At 28.2% G+C, this 19,559-nt stretch overlaps 1 protein-coding gene and 1 long non-coding RNA gene across 4 annotated transcripts in view; one reads left to right on the top strand and one right to left on the bottom strand.

Moving 5' to 3' along the window:
• Positions 1–14,762, bottom strand: part of LOC111681383 (trafficking kinesin-binding protein milt) — a 31,572-nt gene extending 16,810 nt beyond the window's left edge. The window contains exons 1-4 of one of the 3 annotated variants that reach the window (XM_023443143.2): positions 14,627–14,760; positions 14,430–14,459; positions 7,308–7,479; positions 5,149–5,358 (exon numbers count right to left, since the gene is read on the bottom strand). In XM_023443143.2, coding sequence (XP_023298911.2) covers positions 5,149–5,358; positions 7,308–7,479; positions 14,430–14,432 — 385 coding nt within the window. In that variant the 5' untranslated portion in view covers positions 14,433–14,459; positions 14,627–14,760. Of the gene's footprint in view, positions 1–5,148; positions 5,359–7,307; positions 7,480–14,429 lie in introns of all 3 variants that reach the window. The other 2 variants (XM_023443142.2, XM_023443144.2) reach the window with 2 other exon arrangements.
• On the top strand, positions 11,711–14,364 carry LOC124418579. Its single transcript, XR_006940081.1, has 4 exons — positions 11,711–11,801; positions 12,427–12,510; positions 12,570–13,317; positions 14,270–14,364. It is a non-coding gene; the product is annotated as an uncharacterized LOC124418579 (long non-coding RNA).
• Positions 14,763–19,559: the final 4,797 nt, after the last annotated feature.

A 19,559-nucleotide genomic window follows, 5' to 3' on the forward strand; every position in this document is an offset into this window, starting at 1 on the left:
AAAAGCAAATTTCGGAAGTGATCTTATATATATGAATATAGACTTTGATCATTAGATAAATAAGAACGACAGCGTGATTTTCGGAATTGGGACCTAAATGTGGGATTGGGTCAATTATGGACCAAGTGCTACATAATTTAAAGTATTTTTTTATCATAATGATAACTTTTGGAATAATGTATTAGCTATGAATTGATTTTCTGTAAGAAGGTTATATTGGCGGACCAATCCTCATTATTCTATTTTTCATAAATATAGGTTTGGGTTCCTAAAAAAGTTTTTTTCGTCGAATTCTATTATTACATCGGTTAAGGGTGAATTATGCTTTGATCGTCATTAAATTTGGTAGACATATCTTCGTTTCAACAAAAATTGTTTTATTATGGTATTATTAAGTACGTAAAAAACGTTAAAATTAATTACTGATTGATATCGAGCCCTTTTTGCAAACTGGACGTAAGCGACATAAATTTTGATTTTGGCTTTTTTCTTCTAAAGTGAAGAAAGATGTTATAGACGTAAGTAAGTACATCAAGTGATCGGAAAGAATACCTTAATATTTTTCCTTTATAAAGGACTCATATAGTGTGACAACTCAAAGGGATCGTAAGTAAACCTGGTATAGTTGCGTAGCACACTATTTTATTAATTTCTAAGTTCAATTGTTATTATTTATTTAAAGAATATTATTTCTGTCTTTTTAGATTTTCGTACACATACCACAATTGATTTTTATTTTTTGCAAAAAAAAAAAACAGAAAACTGTTTGGCGCGAAAAATTCTAGCAGAATTTCTTTTCGCAGTCGGCAGAATTGACATCAACTGCACTTCCCATTTAAAATACACATGTTTGATACCCTAGCCCTTTACAGTATGACATACAAGCAATGTAAAAACAAGTATGAATGTATAGTCGGGCGTAGCCGACTATATAATACCCTACACCTGTCAGTATGTATGTTAAAAATGGGGTTTATTTAAAAAATAAAGCATTTGGTTTGTTTTTTTAACTTTATTTCGGAGTATTTTTACTTTTATTTTGGCAAAAAAAAATTTTTTTAACAAGAGGGTTCAAAGGGGAGTAGGGCAAAATATGGCCCCAACCTTAAAAATGTTGGTAGGGGGAGTTAAGTCTTCTTCAATAATATTTATGTAGAATTTAAAAGTGTTAATAGTGTTTGTAAGAATTTTGACCTTTAAGTAATTTTCTGAAGGGGAGTTTGTATGGGGGATAGGATCAAATGAAGCCCGATCATTACAAAAATCGGTAGTGTCATTTAAAGTTCTATAAAACTGAGTTTTGTCGACTTTTGTTAACATAATAGATCATTTAAATTAATTATAAGCCAAAAGGCCCTATTTGGGGGGTACGGTTGTATGGGGGCTAGTCGAAATAATGGACCGATTTTAACCATTTTCAATAGGCTAAGCGTCCTTGGGCCAAAAGAAGCGGGTGTGCCAAATTTCATCTAATTATCTTCAAAATTGCGGTCTGTACCTTGCGCACAAGGTTTACATGGACAGCCAGCCAGCCGGCCAGACGGACGGACGGACGGACGGACGGACGGACACAGCTTAATCGACTCAGAAAATGATTCTAAGCAGATTGGTATACTTTAAGGTGTATTGGACGAATATTTTTCTATGTTACAAACATCAGCACAAACCCAATAAACCCTCCCCACTAAAGTGGTGTAGGGTATAAAAAGGTGTAGCTCCGGTTGACGTCAACGAAGCTGGTTTGATGTCAACGAAGCTGGTTTGAAGTAGCAGCGACTCGAATTAGGAGCGTAAAATACGAAAATATCTGAGGCGAAGCATAAACATCGAACGTTTAGCAAAGTTCTACACCGGCCAAATTTCAATGAGCGCATTATTATGAGATTCGGCTTAAGCCGAATCGGCGCAAGTCTCTGACCCATATTAACTTGATTCTTTCTACGACACATAGATAGCATCATACGAAATACAAAATGGTTTATAAAAGTTTGTTGTGGTTGTCGTCAATGCTAAGTTAACGGCAGTTTTTACGCAGCATATAACGTATTTTTTTTTTTAATAAAATAAAATAGTTAAATAGTTTTTGATCATTAACAATTAAATTTTAACAAGCTTTCCTATTAACAAAAATATCATGTGCAAAGAACATATTGTATAATGTACGATAAACAAGCCGTTTTCCTTAATTTTACTTTGTAAAATTTTGACTTCAAGAAGCTATTAATCGGTGGACGGGAATGATAATTGAAGAAACCATTTTATATATTATTTATTAAGGTGTATAAAATCGATTAGTGTTAAAGAAACTGTTTTTGCTTTCGTAAGTAGGGAACTTTTTCACAAAAAAGATTGTCAAATATTAATATTGATGGTCAAATATTAAAATTTTAACCCCCTCATATTATAAAACGAACGAAAGTTTTTTAAAGTTTTATAATGAGACTCTAAATTTTAAACATAAATATTTTTGTTTATATGAGAATTGAATTATTACTACAGTAGTTTTCCGATTTAACAACCATTCAATTCTACGAACATCGCATTTAACGAACAACTAATTTTTCCTATTGACTACCTTAAATAACGAACAAAACTTTTTTTTGTACTCTGTTTAACGAACTAATAAAAATATTATTATTATTTAAATGAATAAAAAATGACATTTATCAAAAATAACAAATAACCTAAGTTGTAGCAAGCGGTGCTTTTATACCCAAAACTGTAACACATTCTGGGTTCTTATTAAATTTTAGTTCGATGTAGCTATGTCCTTCCTTCAGATAATGACTTTAACGCTCAATACTCGCTTAACAATACGAGTACGCCGAGTACTAACCGATATCTCTAACAAATTTTATGGGAATCGGTCCATAATTGACCTTATTCTCCATATCAGGCCCCCTTAAGAAAATTACTTCAACGCTCATTACTCGCTTAAAAATACGAGTATAGCGATGAACTTCGAGAAATAACTTTAAAGCTCATGACAGAATTAAAAATACAGCGATTAAATTCGACACAAATATGGTTTGAAGGTGGGTATATAAGATTCGGAATTTTGTGTTTTGTGCTATTTTTATAAAAAAAGAATTAATTTTTATAAAATACATTTAAAAAATATTTTAATTATTTTCCTACCAAAAACCTTATGGGTATTGACATAACGGTTAAATTAAAATCCCCATAATTATCTCAAAAAAAGAAATACCTCATCATCATGTCTCACAAAATGCTCCATCTGGTATTCGGTGTAAAGATAAACCAATAATTTGATATGTTCATTTAATTCTTTTAATGAATCATAGATGGCGCAATATAACATATTATTTGCTGCGGTCAAATTGACCGCATTTTTTGTGTGTTTGTATTATCAGGATGGCGAAATTTTAGTTATATATCCAAGTTTATGGTTATATCAAATGTGGGCTTTGTATGGAAGCTATGCCTAATCATGGACGAATTTTTAAAAAATTAGGATGAACGAATTTTGTGTATGTCAAAATTATTTGTATTGAATTTTATGGTGATATAAGCATTTTTAAAAGCTTTATGTTAATTAGTGTTAATTCTTATATTATTCTTATACGGGAGCTATTTTCAACTAAAATGTTATTAAATAGTCGTTAATAGTTAATAGTTAAATCTATGGACTAATTAATTTGCAATAATATTGCAGATTTCATCATTGGAAATTTTGTCACATCACGTCATGTCACGTCACGTCACACATAACGGCTTGTACAAAAAAATCTGAAAACTATTTTTTAGTTCTATAAGCTGAAAAATAATCAATAAATATTCCAAATTACAATAAAAAAGGTTTTAACCAAATAGCCAGGTGAAACTCGCAGATTTTGACATTTTTGTCAAAAAAAGAAATAAGCAACTTCTATTTCTGTCACATCACGTCACGCACTTTATCTACTTATATCCTAGGGTCATTAAGATCTTTCAATTTCTTCTTCCGACCAGTTATAGAGCTATTGAAGTCCTATATAAAAATACAAGAATTTAAAAACAAAAATATATATATATAATTATATATATTATTATATATATATATATATATATATATATATATATATATATATTATATAATATATATATATATATATATATATATATAATATATATATATATATATATATATATATATATATATATATACAAAAAAATTTTTTTAACAAATGTTTCTTTTTATATTATTTAAAACATTGTTAATCTATTTTATTTAGAGAGAATGGTCAATAATGGACTTATTTTTAATTAATTTAATTATTAGATAAATGTAGGTTCTTGTTTATGTCGAATTTAATCGCTTCACTGTTATTTTAATACAGATATATATTTTAAAGACATTGATGCTAGGATAAAATGAAATAAAGTAAATAGAGTGGGTCCAACTTAAAAATCTTCATTATGTCGAATCTTATCGGTATATAGGTATTTTTACATAGTTACTTCATATCAATAAGTAATATAAAACTATAAATGACCTTTTGGGCTCGGTTATAACGTTCAATAAATAAATAAAAAGACGAATAAAATATTTATTAAAATATTATAGTTATGTATAATATTCAAGGAAAAATATATTATTGGAATCAAATAGTTATGACTAAGAAATAAAATAAATGTTAAACTTTAATAGTTACTATTTAAGAAAAAAGTCATAAAACTCATAACTTTTGGGTCTTGGTTTCAAAAGTAATATGTATTTTATGTAAAATTTCAAATATTTTTCAAAGAAAAGGTTCTAAATTGATGTTCGAATAAATGAATTAAGCTCTGTTATAATTATTAGTTCACAAACGCAAACGGCATTAACTAACCAAAAATTCAAAATCCATTTTATTGTTGATTCTAATGTATTACATCAAAGGACTTCTTCGACCAAAGTTAGCGATTATTGTGAAAAAAGCCCTATCTACAAAAACATTTATAAAACGAAACGACAAACAATAACAAAAGTTTAAGGAAAAATTCAAATTTCCAAAAATTTCCCAGTATTCTTCATACATTTGTTTTACATTAACAAATGTTTCATTTTGTAAAATGAGATATTAATAAAAATGATCCGTTTGCGTTTTAGGTGACGATATGCACTACTGTAAAATCCTTACAAAAGTAACAATAAAAAATACTTACGGAAGTAATTAAGTGTTTCTCTAGTTTGTTCCTTTGTTAATCCTAAGCCATCTGGAGGTATTTCCAATGCTGGTGCAGGTACATACCAATCCTGATTTGAGTATCCAGAAAATTCCGTAAGAAAGTCTGAACGAACTTTGTATTTCGGAATTTGTTCTTCAAGTAATGAAAATATTTCTACTTCTGGTAAATTTTCCGTGCTGCATAAATCTAAAATATTGAATAATTATTATTGTATGTTTTTGGGAATGGTCATCGAATTATTATAGAGTATTTTTGTTTTAGTGTAATTTTTTAACTTCAATGAAAGTTTCGTTTTACAAAATGATTGATTAAGACAATCAAACCAACCAAAATTTTATCTTACCCCCTTTTTTTATAAAACGAAACTTTAAGCTGTTCATATCTTGAAAGAAAAATCTGAAATCCTGGATCGGATATACAGATGGCCGGATAGAACTTCATAGAAATTTTTAATAAATAATCTATTTATGACATTTGGTGTGTAAAATCTTCCGAGAATAAAGTTTTAATATATGAACAATATTTATATTTTTGAAAATTTTAATTTCTTAGGAAAAAAATTTAATAATCCAGGAGACCTGGAGAACATTTCAGATTTTTCAGCCCAAAAAATTGAATTGAATTTTTAAAACCAAGGACTAAATATATTTTTTAAATCATGAATAAAACAATATAAATTTTTTAGTAATTTTCACTTCGAACCAGGTAGAAGGATTACAAAGGAGCAAAATCACAAATTATGATTATTTTGTGAACATTAGAATTAGTAATTAACTGGTTCTAAAGTACCCATTTAGGTCCAAGTGTTCTAATCGTCTTAATAATACTAGTACTAATACGAGAACATTAAACTCTAGTACAAACTGTGTTAGAGTTTTTATTTTTAAATTTTGCATAAAATAGGCGATGCTTTTAAACATGTTATTTCTAATTTTATCGTATGGAAAATTAGTTTAAAACGAAATGGCGATACTTGAATTACATTTTTGGACAACGTTAGTAATAAGGATAGAAACGGAATTCGTCTAAAATTTCATTTAGAATTGTTAGGTAAATGTATTTGCAACATTAGGTCCTACACCCACCTTTAAGTATATTGTGCGGACACTGCAGGTCGCAATTTTTAAGATAAAATGATGAAATTTGGTACATTCTTTGGTCCAAGAAAGAACGCTATTGGTTGAATGGTTAAAATCGGTCCATTATTTCGCCTAGCCCCCATACAAGTGTTGTCCACCGAATAGGGCTTTCGGGATCAAATTGAGGTGGGAATCTCGCATAGGAGCGAAGCCACCAATTACAGAGCCTTTTTATGAATATTAGAAGTAGTAGTAAACTGGTTCTAAAGGACCAAATTCGGTTCAAATGTATTCGTATAAGACTAAAACTAATGGTACTAATCACTTTTCAAACACATTCAATGGTAATTTGAACTTTAAGGTGCAATAAGAAAGTTTACAGTTTAGAACTAGTACTGTTGATTTTGGTATTAGTAAAATATTCAATGCTAATTTGAGCATTTAGATGGTATAGAAAAGTATACAGTTGGAAACTAGTACTGGGGAGAATTTGGTACTAGTAGTATACGATATATCCCAATGGAGATGTAGCTAGGTGTAAAAAAAAACTACATTCAAAGTTTTGTCAGACCTCGTATAATTCCCTTCCAATACTAATAAAATTCCTTCTCTATTAAGATTCATTAATTTTCTCACTTATATCTCCGGTATTTCAATCTTCTTTCTGTTTGTTCTTTTTTTTTCTTCAAGTTAATCACAATTGATCTCCTTGGTTCTTCAAGTATATACCCTTATATTATACTTATATACCCTTTGAAACAAAACTCTAGTTTGGTACTAGTTTCAGATATGGAGCAAGATATGTTTAGTCGGTTTCATGACAAACTTGAAAACTGGGTTCACCCATATAATTTATATTTTTCTTACTTTTAATTCTCTATATAATTTGTAATAACATCTGAACGTGTGCAACGTACTGCATACGATGTATTCGCTAATTTTAATTTAATTTTATTTAAAATAAAAAAATATTCGGACAGTGAACTGCAAACACTAAAATCATTTAATCCATAAATATAGTTCTATGTATATTAATTTTAATATTTTTATAATTACCTGTAAGGCAAGCGGCATCCGCTGTTTGAACAGCAGGTTTTACATTAAGTGGATGTTGAATTAAACGCTTTGACGACAATTTAGGGAGATGCTTGTTTAAAGTTGCTTGGGCTGAAGGACTTAAGGGGGCAGATGCCCCCAGTGCTGAAGATAACATATATAACGTCGAATCCTGTAAAAATATGGATTAGTAAGTTATTTTAGTCATGTTTGTTTTTTATAAAAACTGAATATACATATTTTATACCCTATTGTTTAACTCCATATACCTCGTTCTCAATATACAATTATTCATCATTTACGCTCACATTCTCATTAATTCAACCTATATTACATGATTCGCCTTTTAAAATTTCAACCGCGAATAAACCTTACGTGTAATAGTTCGAATTTCCATACGATGTGTGTCATCTCTAATTTTTATTGAACATTTATCAAAATAAGCTGTTTTTTCCATTTGTTAGAAACAAATAAAAAAATACAACAAAGTATATGTTTCTTTGTGAAAATTTTCATAATGGACTAATGTCAATTAGTATAAAAAAGTATATAAAGTAGAAATTTGTAACCGATTATGGCCAACAGGCTAGGTTTATTTTGAAAATAAATAAATTAAAAAAATTAAATTAAAAGAACAACAGTAGATACGTAAGTATCATTTATGGAACTTGGATTTTGATTCTTAGGAGGGAAATTTTTCTAAACACACTAAACAATTACTATTTCCATGATAAAAATATTTTAATCACAAACATTTCTATTAATAGTTCTGTTGACACTTTTCTATATATAATTTTGTAAAAACACTTTTTAGAAAATCTAGTAATGATGCTGCTTTAAATTGTACGACGAGTACATTGGCCCTTCTTCATTTGATTTACAACTACAAGTAAGAGGTTTATATCATATGTACATTTAAAGTGGAATAAGAATATCGATTTAGTTTGGATCGTTCATCAGTTAGTATTAGACTAACTGGTGTTAAATTGTAGTATGACTTTTTTCTTATCTAGAGAACATTGTCTATCAAACGAGTTATAACAAGGGACAAACAACAAAGTTATTAAAAGTTTACCAAACCATATATTTTAAAAATGATTTATTTTTTAATTATTTGAGTTTTTTTAGCTCTACGAGAAATATGTAAATTAATTAGTCCTTATTGCATACATTAGGGGTATGTATAACCAATTCGCAAACGTTGGAATAGCATAGTCGAATAGAGTTTTTAAAACATGAAAACCCACGGTATTAATTTTTCGAGGCTGTTAAAAAATTTCACTCACCAAAAATCAGTTTTTTAAAGGGATTAAATTTTTTCCTATTTGATGGAATCCAAACCATAGATTTTTCTATTGTGTGTTATGTTTTTAAGAATCTATCTATTTAAAACCAGTATGTCCCTGTTATTTTTTTATGGATTTTTGTGAGCCAGTCGAACTGAATTGTTATGAGATATACATAATTGGAAAATGTTCGATTTTTTAAAACCCAAATAGTGCATTTTGTATGGAGCTAGTGTATCGTTTTGTGCGAATTTGAATTAACTACATGTTGATTCTATGTATTTAATAGTGCGTGATGTGTGTCCAGATGTATTTATTGAAAATAAAAACATGAAAGAAATTGGTTAGAAATTGGTGATACCAACTGACATAAAAAATTTCATTACCTATTCAACATTGGCCATCACGTGGTTGAATGGAAAATATTTAGTTATATCCCTAATGTACATATTTGAAAAATGAAAATTATTTATTTATATTATAGCATTATTTGTTTTTCCTTTTAGGAAAGATAATAATGTAGATGATAAGATTTGGTAGAAATATGATGTAAATATAATTTTGATGGCACAGTTTTTGAAGAAATTAAAAAAGTCTAAATTTTATACTTTTCAATCGATTTCAGACACCAGTTCCATTTATTCGATTGGACTAAAATTGAAATTTTTAAAAATGGAAATTTTTCACTTTATAAAGGAAAAATATCAGTTAAATTACCTAGATATGTATACAATATTCGCGCATTTTGGCCATAAAATACATATATACATACATATATGTATATGTATAAATGTATGTTCATATAATTTTTTTATATACTTCAACTTAACAATAGGTTTTTTTTTGTTTATTTATTTTGATATTATAATGTGTCACATGAAATAAGTTATAACATTGGCTCATATAGCAAAATTCCAAATTAGCGACAGTAATTTGTTACTCTAAGTTATTAGTACCTTATCACTTTTTATTGATATAAATATAACAACTATCACTTAGTTTTGTACTAGAGAGGAGCGCGTGTGTCTTTTAACTCACGAATATATTCATAAAATATTCAAATTAAATGTTATTACATTTATGATTCTTAAAAAATAATTGCTTACACAATTTCCAAAATTAATAGATAAATCAATAAAAAATATGTATCTATTTTTTATTTTATTTAACTGATCATGCATATAATAACTTACATAGTAACAATCTAAATCATCCTTCAAAATTTTGTTTATTTTTAATAAAATCTTTAATTGAATTGAAAAATATCTTAAGTCATAATTTGCATCAGGTTAACTGCATATTCTTTACCTATCTTAATTCTTTCTTGTCTTGCTATATTAGTGTTTTGTCACTCTTTTTTGGATCTTTAATTTTTGAGAGAATCACAATGGACCTCCAAGTGGATAGATAGATAAACGAAAAAGATAAAAATTAGTACATATAATATTCAATGTTAAATGTAATCGTTTTAGTGCCTCTTAATCAGATGTGCAACTTTTAAAATATTAATACAAAATAAAATATTTTTTACGATATTCATAGGTCTATAAATGTATACATTTCTGAAATTAGTAACAAATAAAAATTTATTAAGTTCTAGCCCTTAACAATAACTAGTAACTCGAGGTTTTAATCAATAACAAAAATTATATAGTCATCTCAAAAATTTATGTTTTTAAATTGCTTAAATAAACACAAGAAATCAAAACTTTTTGAGAGACAATTTTAAAGTTCAAAAACACAATTAGAGATTTCCCAAGACAGAAACGTTAAATCTTTTGTTTATGTTATGTACAAATTTGGCTACGTGATTCATGCCATGCAATTTTTAACTGTTAAATGATAACTCATAATAACTTTCAAACACACCGATAACATCCTCTATTTAACTTATACACCTTGTTTGTATATACACCCCATACATAAGATTGGTAGAACGAGCGTATAAAAGTAAAATATACAATAAACATATTGGAGTAATGCCCACATATAAAAAACTAGAGAAAAAAACAAAATCGGACATACATATATACATACATACATACATACATACATACATACATACATACATACATAAATACATACATACATACATACATACATACATACATACATACATACATACATACATACATACATACATACATACATACATATATACATACATACATATTAAGGTACATTTCTCATATGAAATTTACTTCTGACAAACATTGATCTTTAATACAGTTATATTCCATGTGCATTTGTTTAAAGCCCTTAGAACTAAAAAATAAAACCTACAATAATTGCGTAATGAAAAAATGTATGCAAAAACTAAATAGCAGAAACAAATTTAAAATATATACATAGTACATAAACATATGTATACATTAATATATACAAAATCTTATTCACAAAAATATATGTAAATCTGTATGTACGCATTTGTACAAATTTGCTTAATATATATATGTGTACACATATGTTCATATGTATGTATGATCACACAAATAGAAAACTTTCTAAATGAAAATAAGAAATCAAAACAAATGAAAACGGGAGATGTCATAGAATTGTTAAATACTTAACTCAAGTATAAATTTGAAAATGGCATAATACTCTAAAATTAATTTGTCTTATTTACGTTGTTCAACAAAAAGAAAATAAAAACAATAGACTTGTTCGTTCTTATAAGGAGATCTGTAAATATAAACCCCCATTTTATGGTGGTTTGTTATTACATATTATTATTATATTTTGGTCAGACATATTTCTGCACACTTTAAAGACAATGTTGTAAGATCTGACAACCGTGTATTATAGCTTTTAGTTTTCTTCTATATTATACAAATTTTAAAAATAATACTCAAAATAAAACTCAACAAATAATTATTATTTTCTAAGTGAAAAATAAAAATCTGAAAATAACTGTTATTTTGTGAACGAAATATAAAAATCACATAATAACTATTATTTTCTGAGCGAAAAATAAAACTCTCACAATAACTGTTATTCTCTGAAGAAAAATAAAACTCAGAAAATAATCATTATTTGTTGAGTTTTTTAATAGAAAAACTTATCAATAACAATTATTTTCAATCCCTGCTTTAAACTAATGATTAGACAAATTTTCAAATTTGTACATTTATTTTATAATTTTTTTTTTATAAGGCTTATAGGCGATTCACTTGGAACAGGTGCGATGTTGCAGGGAACAGCTTAGATGGTATAAGTTTCATTTCTATATGTATACAATTGTTTCTTATAAAATATGTTATAGGTTTAACAAATAAAAAGGTGAAAATGTATAAGATGTAAACATTTTTAAGATATATGTACATTAGACCGACTCGCAAAATTTTTTTACCAGATTCAAATATTTTTAGTTATGTTTTATAATGATTCCCATAATATTTATAGTGAGCCGTTCGTGAGCTGGACCGCTTGCAAAGAAGTGCCTTTTTATTTTTTTAATTATTTACAGTATTTCCTAAACAAAATATACACAAATGTGGTATCATTTCAAAGGTGGTGGTGCGCAAAATGTGCAAAAAAAAATCTAATAATTTTAAATATTTTGCAATATAACAATTATGAGCAAGCGGTTATTTATGATTAATACATCATTGGACGCGTCTTTAAAACCCTTTTAAGCGATACCCCATATTGGATATTTTGTTTCAAAACAAAACAAAAATTAAAAAAAAAAAAAATAATTACAAAATATTTTTTAAATGGTCCAGTTCACGATCGGTGATCGTTAGACATAAAATATTTTGGGAATCATTATGAAACAAAGCAAGGTAAATTTTGAGAGGGGTAACAAAAACACGTTTCTGCTCTCCATACAGATTGAGTCGGTGTAGTGTGAAAGCTTGGAAGGAGTGGATACCAAAACTAACGAAGGTTCTTTCACAGGGCGGACACTATTAGAGGTAAAATTTATTCCAATGTTTGTGTATGTCACAAATAAACTGTTACAAATGTATTGCAGAACAGATATGGGACAGACCTGAGAGAGTGCTCTGCAAAACTGAAAAGTTGATTTTAAGTTGTTAACCATGATTGGAAATGTATTACGGAACGTTTGTTTTCAAAGGCGGATGCTATAAATGGAAATAATTATTAATTTATATCATAGAAATCCCTAAACAAAAATGGCACATTTCTTGCTTTGGGAACGGACAAATAAATCTTCTTGGTTCTATAAAACAATTGGCCGGTCAAAGAGCAATTACACTGCTCCAGTGTGGTCTCCTTCATTGAGATAACCCAGTGGAGAAATATTCAAAGTTGCCTAAGCTCACGAGGAAACAAAGGTCGCCCCAGCCAAAGAACATAATGTCATGCTGACTAAACAGTTTCTCCGGGGATTTCATCGGTTTAAGTGTATACGAGAAAAGGATACGAAGATATGCTGAATTCTCTTATCCCAATTGATTGATGGACTAACCCTGTAGAAGTAGCCCAATTTCTTGGCATGGACCTAAATACAGAACCCCGGATTAAAATTGTATAGTTAAAGTTATTACAACGACTTGTAATGAAATGGCTGCAGTTGGAATGTACTAAAACAATATGTAGTCTGGAGCAACGAGTATTAATATTATTTTAGATCTTTTGGTTTAAAATTTGTTCCAGGCGTGGATAATGCATTAAGGAATTCATCGGTTTGTTTTCTAGTCCGGTAGACCGGAGGTGGTGAATTCAATTTCCACCTTAGGCTCAGTAGTTCACAGCAGGTAAAGATTTATTTCTTCGGATTTGATGTACATAAATACATCCTCCTTTTAAAAAAAAATAAATAGGTATCTAACTACTGATATTTTCATGTATATCATATCTTCTTTATACACATATGTATATATGCATTCTCTGTATTATATTAAACACCGGCTTCGACGAAAGTATCCTTTTTTTGCATTCCAACATTTTAGAGGTTACTATTACGTATAAGTTAAAAACTGTCGGCCTTCAGGCGCAAGGATTATATCCTCTGGTATATTTCCAACATCGGAAAAACTGTTTTTATGTACAAAAAACTGCTAAAAACTATTTTTATGTACATCAAGAACCTTGAGGTTACCGTTTTATATTTTTCCAATATTTGGAATGCATCAACTATGAAACGATGGCCCGCCGACAAATTTTTTTGCAAATATAAACCATAAATATAAGGACGACTCGAAGTTTATAAAATAGCCGACATAGGAAGATATTTTTTAAAAAATTAACAACCATCCATCCCTGATAACGGGTTTGTTTTGCCTTCTTCTTCACAAACTGTTTCTCACATTTGACATGCTTCACTAAATGTTTGCAAATATTATTAATTTTTTATATTATGGACGAACTCAGTTTGAAAGAACAAGTAGCCGCTTTAAGATAAAAATAAATAATACAACTTTCCAATGATTCGAAATACACATTTTATTTGTAAATGATGACATTTATAGTTTCCACGAAAAACAAATCAATGTAGAAATAGGGAGCTATTACAATGTTTATTATTATTATATAATATTTGCCATGGTCAATGTTATTGTTCTATATTGCAATTTGTGCAAATTCGAACAATTAACTCAATCATTTTGTTTAACAATAAAAAACTTCAAAAATACTAAATGTCGAAATTAAAAAACGAGCACATATTTTTTAGATCGTGTGTGGATTCTGATTTTATCGTTTTTTTAGGTGCTGATGTTTTGTCACTGATAGAAAATGTTGCGTGTGTTTGTACTTTTAGGCAATAACGAGGTTCGAGGGAGGTATATTATCACAACTACATCACAGAAAAAAAATGATTACAAAATCACTTTTATACAAATTTGTTTTTCACGAAATTTTTATTTACCATTGGTAGGTTTTCTTTTGTTTACAAAAACTGCAAGAATTAATAATTTTTAATTATTTTACTGCAACATTAATGAAAAGCAAAGGCATTAGCTTCAAGAACTATATATTAACAAATTTATTGGTCTTTTAACTTTTTTTTTTAAGTATGCACATAATTTTTGGTTATATCTTCGATTTTTTAAAAAATAATATAACCTTTATATATTGTATCTCGAATCGCACGAATCAAATAAAACAATTATAATTTAAACAAATGAAGATATTTTTCACTTTAAAAACTACAAATAACTATTAATATCTTAAGACATTCGCTACCAAAAAAAATCCGCATATAAAAAGAAGAAAACGAAAAGAAGTACTAAAATAAAAAAGTAGTGTTGGAAAAGTATTGAATATATGGGTACTAAATACCTTCTATATTTATGAGTAGTCAATATAAAAATTCAACTACTCAAATTTTTCTGCGTTGTGTTTCACCTCAAAACAGGAGTTATTATTGACAAATTTATTATCAACGAATATTACATTTTTCTAAATACATAAATATAATTTATATATAAATATAAATGCATATAAATACTAAAATATTGCTCAGATAATCGTTTTTAAGGACACTAACAAAAAGTTTGTTTAATGAAAATCGCACGAGCTGTGTTTAGTGTTTCTTTGTTCAATACATGATGGAATAATATGGTGTATACTTATGTCAAAAAGTGTATATGTTGCCAGAGTGAGTGGTCTTTTAAATATATACCGTAAATAACGAAAAACCCACATGCCAAAAATTTCTCCACATAAATAAAATATATTACCACAAACAAATTGAAAATATGTGTAAATTTTTTTGTGCATATTCTATTTGTTACCATAAAGAATGCAATATAATATAATTTTATTGTATAATATGCAATGCAATATAATATAATTTTATTGTATAATATATTAAAAAAATTTGTTTGAAATGTGTTTTAATTATATTAAATTGCCAAAAATATACCATACATAGGAATACTTTTTTATAACGTGCAAGAAATACACTTGTTTCATTGCTACAATTTAAAAGGTTTTAAAAAAAATATTTATGATATACACACACAAACATTTAACGTAAACTTTAAATATATAAACAGTTACTTCTTAAATTATTTATTTATTTATTGAACGTTATAACCGAGTCTAAAAGGCCATCTATAGTTAAACAATTCTACTGAATAAATCTATAATACTGTAATAAAATAAGTAAATTAATCCCTTTATTCATAAGCAACATTTACCCTATAAAAGTTTTACAAAACAAAATTTCTATAAAAAATTTGATTTACAAACCCTAATAAAACAAAAATTCGCTTATGAATATGGCTCTAAATCTATAATCAAAGTATAAAAAACACTTATAAGTGAATAAAATTAAAAAAATGATAATGTGCCATACTTATTTCTAGAACAAATTTAACTATAACGAGATACAACATAGATAGGATAAAATTAGGTATGAAAAATAATTAAAAAATTAGAATAATTATTGCTATGTATGTAATTTAAAAAAAAATTATTTATTAAACAATATCATTTTCACACATGTATTTAAAAATTTTACGTTTAAAAGTATGATAAGACAATTCAAAAGTTTTCAATGTTCTTGGTAATGTATTAAAAAGTCGTGCAACTCTCACGTATATGATCGTTCTAAAATCGAAGTTAACTTTGGAATTATGATTTGACTATTACGTCTTGAATGAGTGAATGAAAAAAAACGACATCAAATATGTCAAATTATTATTTCTGTAAATCTTATAAAAATATAATAAAAGCCTATAATGGATATAATTAATAAATGAACAACCTAAGAATTTGGATATGTAATCTGAAATATGTTCGTTACGACGCACAGTGTATACATATCTAACAACTCTGTCAAACAACAGCACAAGTTTGCGAATGTTATAACCTAAAGTACCACTATTGTTGGAAAAAAAACTATTTTTGAGAGTAAATTTGTCCAATTTAAAATTTATTTTTATTTTAAAATTAACTTCAAAATTAATAGTTTTCACCATAGAAAAATAAATAGAAGTGTTACTGAGAGTAAGAAATATTACTCTCTCACATGTACAGGTTCTGTGTAAATTTAATACAATTGTATGAGTATTTTTATTTTTATTTTTTGTTTACATAAAATAACAAAAATATGAAAGTACAAAATGTATCCGAATACATCATACCATACCACATTGCGAGTAAGTAGCAATAAGTTATTTAGTATTTTTTAATGTAGAAGTTATATTCAAGAGATTGATGTTTGCTTAATTAATGAATGTACTACTCATTATAACAATATATAGTCAAAATTTCGTATATATAAAATTTGTTGAGTCTAATTTTATAAATACCCTATTCTTGTATAGCATGTACCGCTTACAAAAAAGTTCAATAAGCTAATTTATGGACGGATTACATCATTACATCGACGCAGGTGTTACAAACTTTAAGACATAATCAAAATGCCGTTCCCATTAGTGTGGTGTAGGGTGTATTTTGACTGCATTTGAAATTAACAATAATCGTTCATATCAAGCGTTAATTTTAGCATTAGCACAATTCCTTGGGCAAAATAGCCCCTGCTGCTGCAATAAACACTGCTAAAAGTTATGTTTTTCCTATAAAATTATTGAAAACATTTTCAGAAAAAAACAAATTTTTCAATCGTTTTTATTTTTTTAATATAATTTTCAAGTGTCAATATTGACTCAACCCAGCAAACACAGAGTTTATTTTAAATTAAGAATAATTTTTAATGAAGATCTTTCTTACATTGGTCAACTGATATTGAATAAAAATGGCTAATTCAAAACATTATTTCATGAAATATCGAAATATAATATCAAACAAAAATATAAAAACTTTTTAAACGAAAGAGTTTGTGTTTGTTGGGTTGCATATTTTTCAACTAATACATTCTCACGACTTAGGTTTTTGACAGCAGACTTAGGTTTTGTCATACTCAGTTTCAGTTCTATGTATACCTCTTCTATGTTTTTTACAATCATAATTTTTCCAACTGAATTATTTTTCAACAAATTGTTTGAAACTATTTTCAAAGTTAAAAATATTAAATATTTTTTTTTTAAATTAGGGTATATAGATTAAACAAAAATAAGTAAAAAGTTAACAAGTATTTGTAACATTCTCCCCCTCGTTAAAACCTTGTTTTAACTATCACAGTTTTCAGAATTAGTTGGTCGTTTTACTCAAGTTTAGCTAGTTTGGCTACAGGTCGGTTGAAGATGCCATTTTTTGTAGAAACTTCTGCACTTTTGACATTACCATCATTTGCTTTGCAGACTGATTTAATAACACCCTTGGGCCACATGTTCCTTGGTAGATTTGGATCAACAACTATAACGATGTCACCAACTTCAAGGGGACTACTTTTTGAAAACCATTTTGTACGTTTAGTTATGGTAGGAAGATATTCTTGGAGCCATCATTTCCAAAATAGATTGACAAAAATTGCATTTTTCTCCCATTTTTTCGTAAAATACAGTCGTCTTTCGTAAATTCGCCAAAGGCTTATCACCATTTGAAGATCCCAAAAGAAAATGGCATCTTCAACCGACCTGTAGCTAAACTAGCTAAACTTGATGTAAAACGACCAACTAATTCTGAAAACTGTGATAGTTAAAACAAGGTTTTAACGAGGGGGAGAATGTTACAAATACTTGTTAACTTTTTACTTATTTTTATTTAATCTATATACCCTAATTTAAAAAAAAATATTTAATATTTTTAACTTTGAAAATAGTTTCAAACAATTTGTTGAAAAATAATTCAGTTGGAAAAATTATCTGATTGTAAAAACTATTAATTTTGAAGTTAATTTTCAAAATAAAAATAAATTTTAAATTGGACAAATTTACTCTCAAAAATAGTTTTATTTCCAACATTCTTCAAAATTAATATAATTTAATAATGTTCCGGACACCACCAATTGATGCTATTAAGCCAATAAGTTCCATCGAACATAATAGTGAAAAAAAGGATACTGGTAACAGTTGCGGCCAATGCAACATGGAGGATACAAATGAAATGGTCCAATGCGATAAATGTGACGTGTGGTATCACTTCAAATGCGCTGGGGTAACAAAATCTGTAGAATACCACGACTGGATATGCTCCAAATGCACAGAAAAAAATGCAAGCAAACCCGTAAGTGAACGATCTGTTAACAAGGCGATAGCTATGTCGATGTGCTCTGCAGCATCTTCAAGAAAACGATTAGTAAATTTGGAACTTCAACGCCTCGAGGAGGAAAAGGCTTTAGAGTCACGATTTCTGGAAAGAAAATTTGAAATTCTGGCAATATCGGAGGAAATTGAGGGAAGTATTCATAGTGAATATATGTCACGTACTAAGGAATGGGTTTCAAATTTGCAAAACTGTCCGCATGCACAATTTAGAATATCATTACACAATTCTCCTACTCTCTCTGAAAACAAACATCAATACCAAGATAAAGGCGCAATTCCCAAGAAAATGCCACAGGAATATGTACATAATTTAACGAAGATGCATCTTTCAGCACGCAAGGCTCTTTTTACCGATTTACCTGTATTTACTGGAAAGCCTGAAGAAAGGTCCTTGTTTATAAGTTCTCTTAATGACAGTACTAAGCTATGTGGCTACTTGAAAGGTAAAGCATTTGATGCAGTAAGTTGTCTCTGTTATTACCAAAAAATGTACCAGAAGTGATTCGAACGCTTAAACATCATCTTAAGCGACGTCCTGAAATTATAATTAATACACTGTTGGAAAAAGATTAGAAGCGGCTCCAAAATCAGATAAACTTGATGGTCTTGTAAGCTACGCTATTTCTGTTCGAAATCTTTGATCTACTCTAGAAGCTTCTGGCTTAAAGTCTCACATAAATAATCCGTTGCTACTTCAAGAACTGGTAGATAAGTTGCCAGCTCAGACAAAACTCAATTTGGCCATGTATATTGCGTTCAAAGATGCCGATATCTCATTGTTTTCCAAATGGTTGTTTGACATTGCTGAGGCAGTGGCGAAAGTCAGTCCATCAATTACATCATATAAATCAACTGGAAATGTACATGAACATGAGGTGGAG

This window comes from Lucilia cuprina, chromosome 2, assembly GCF_022045245.1.
Source record: "Lucilia cuprina isolate Lc7/37 chromosome 2, ASM2204524v1, whole genome shotgun sequence".
NCBI lineage: Eukaryota > Metazoa > Arthropoda > Insecta > Diptera > Calliphoridae > Lucilia > Lucilia cuprina.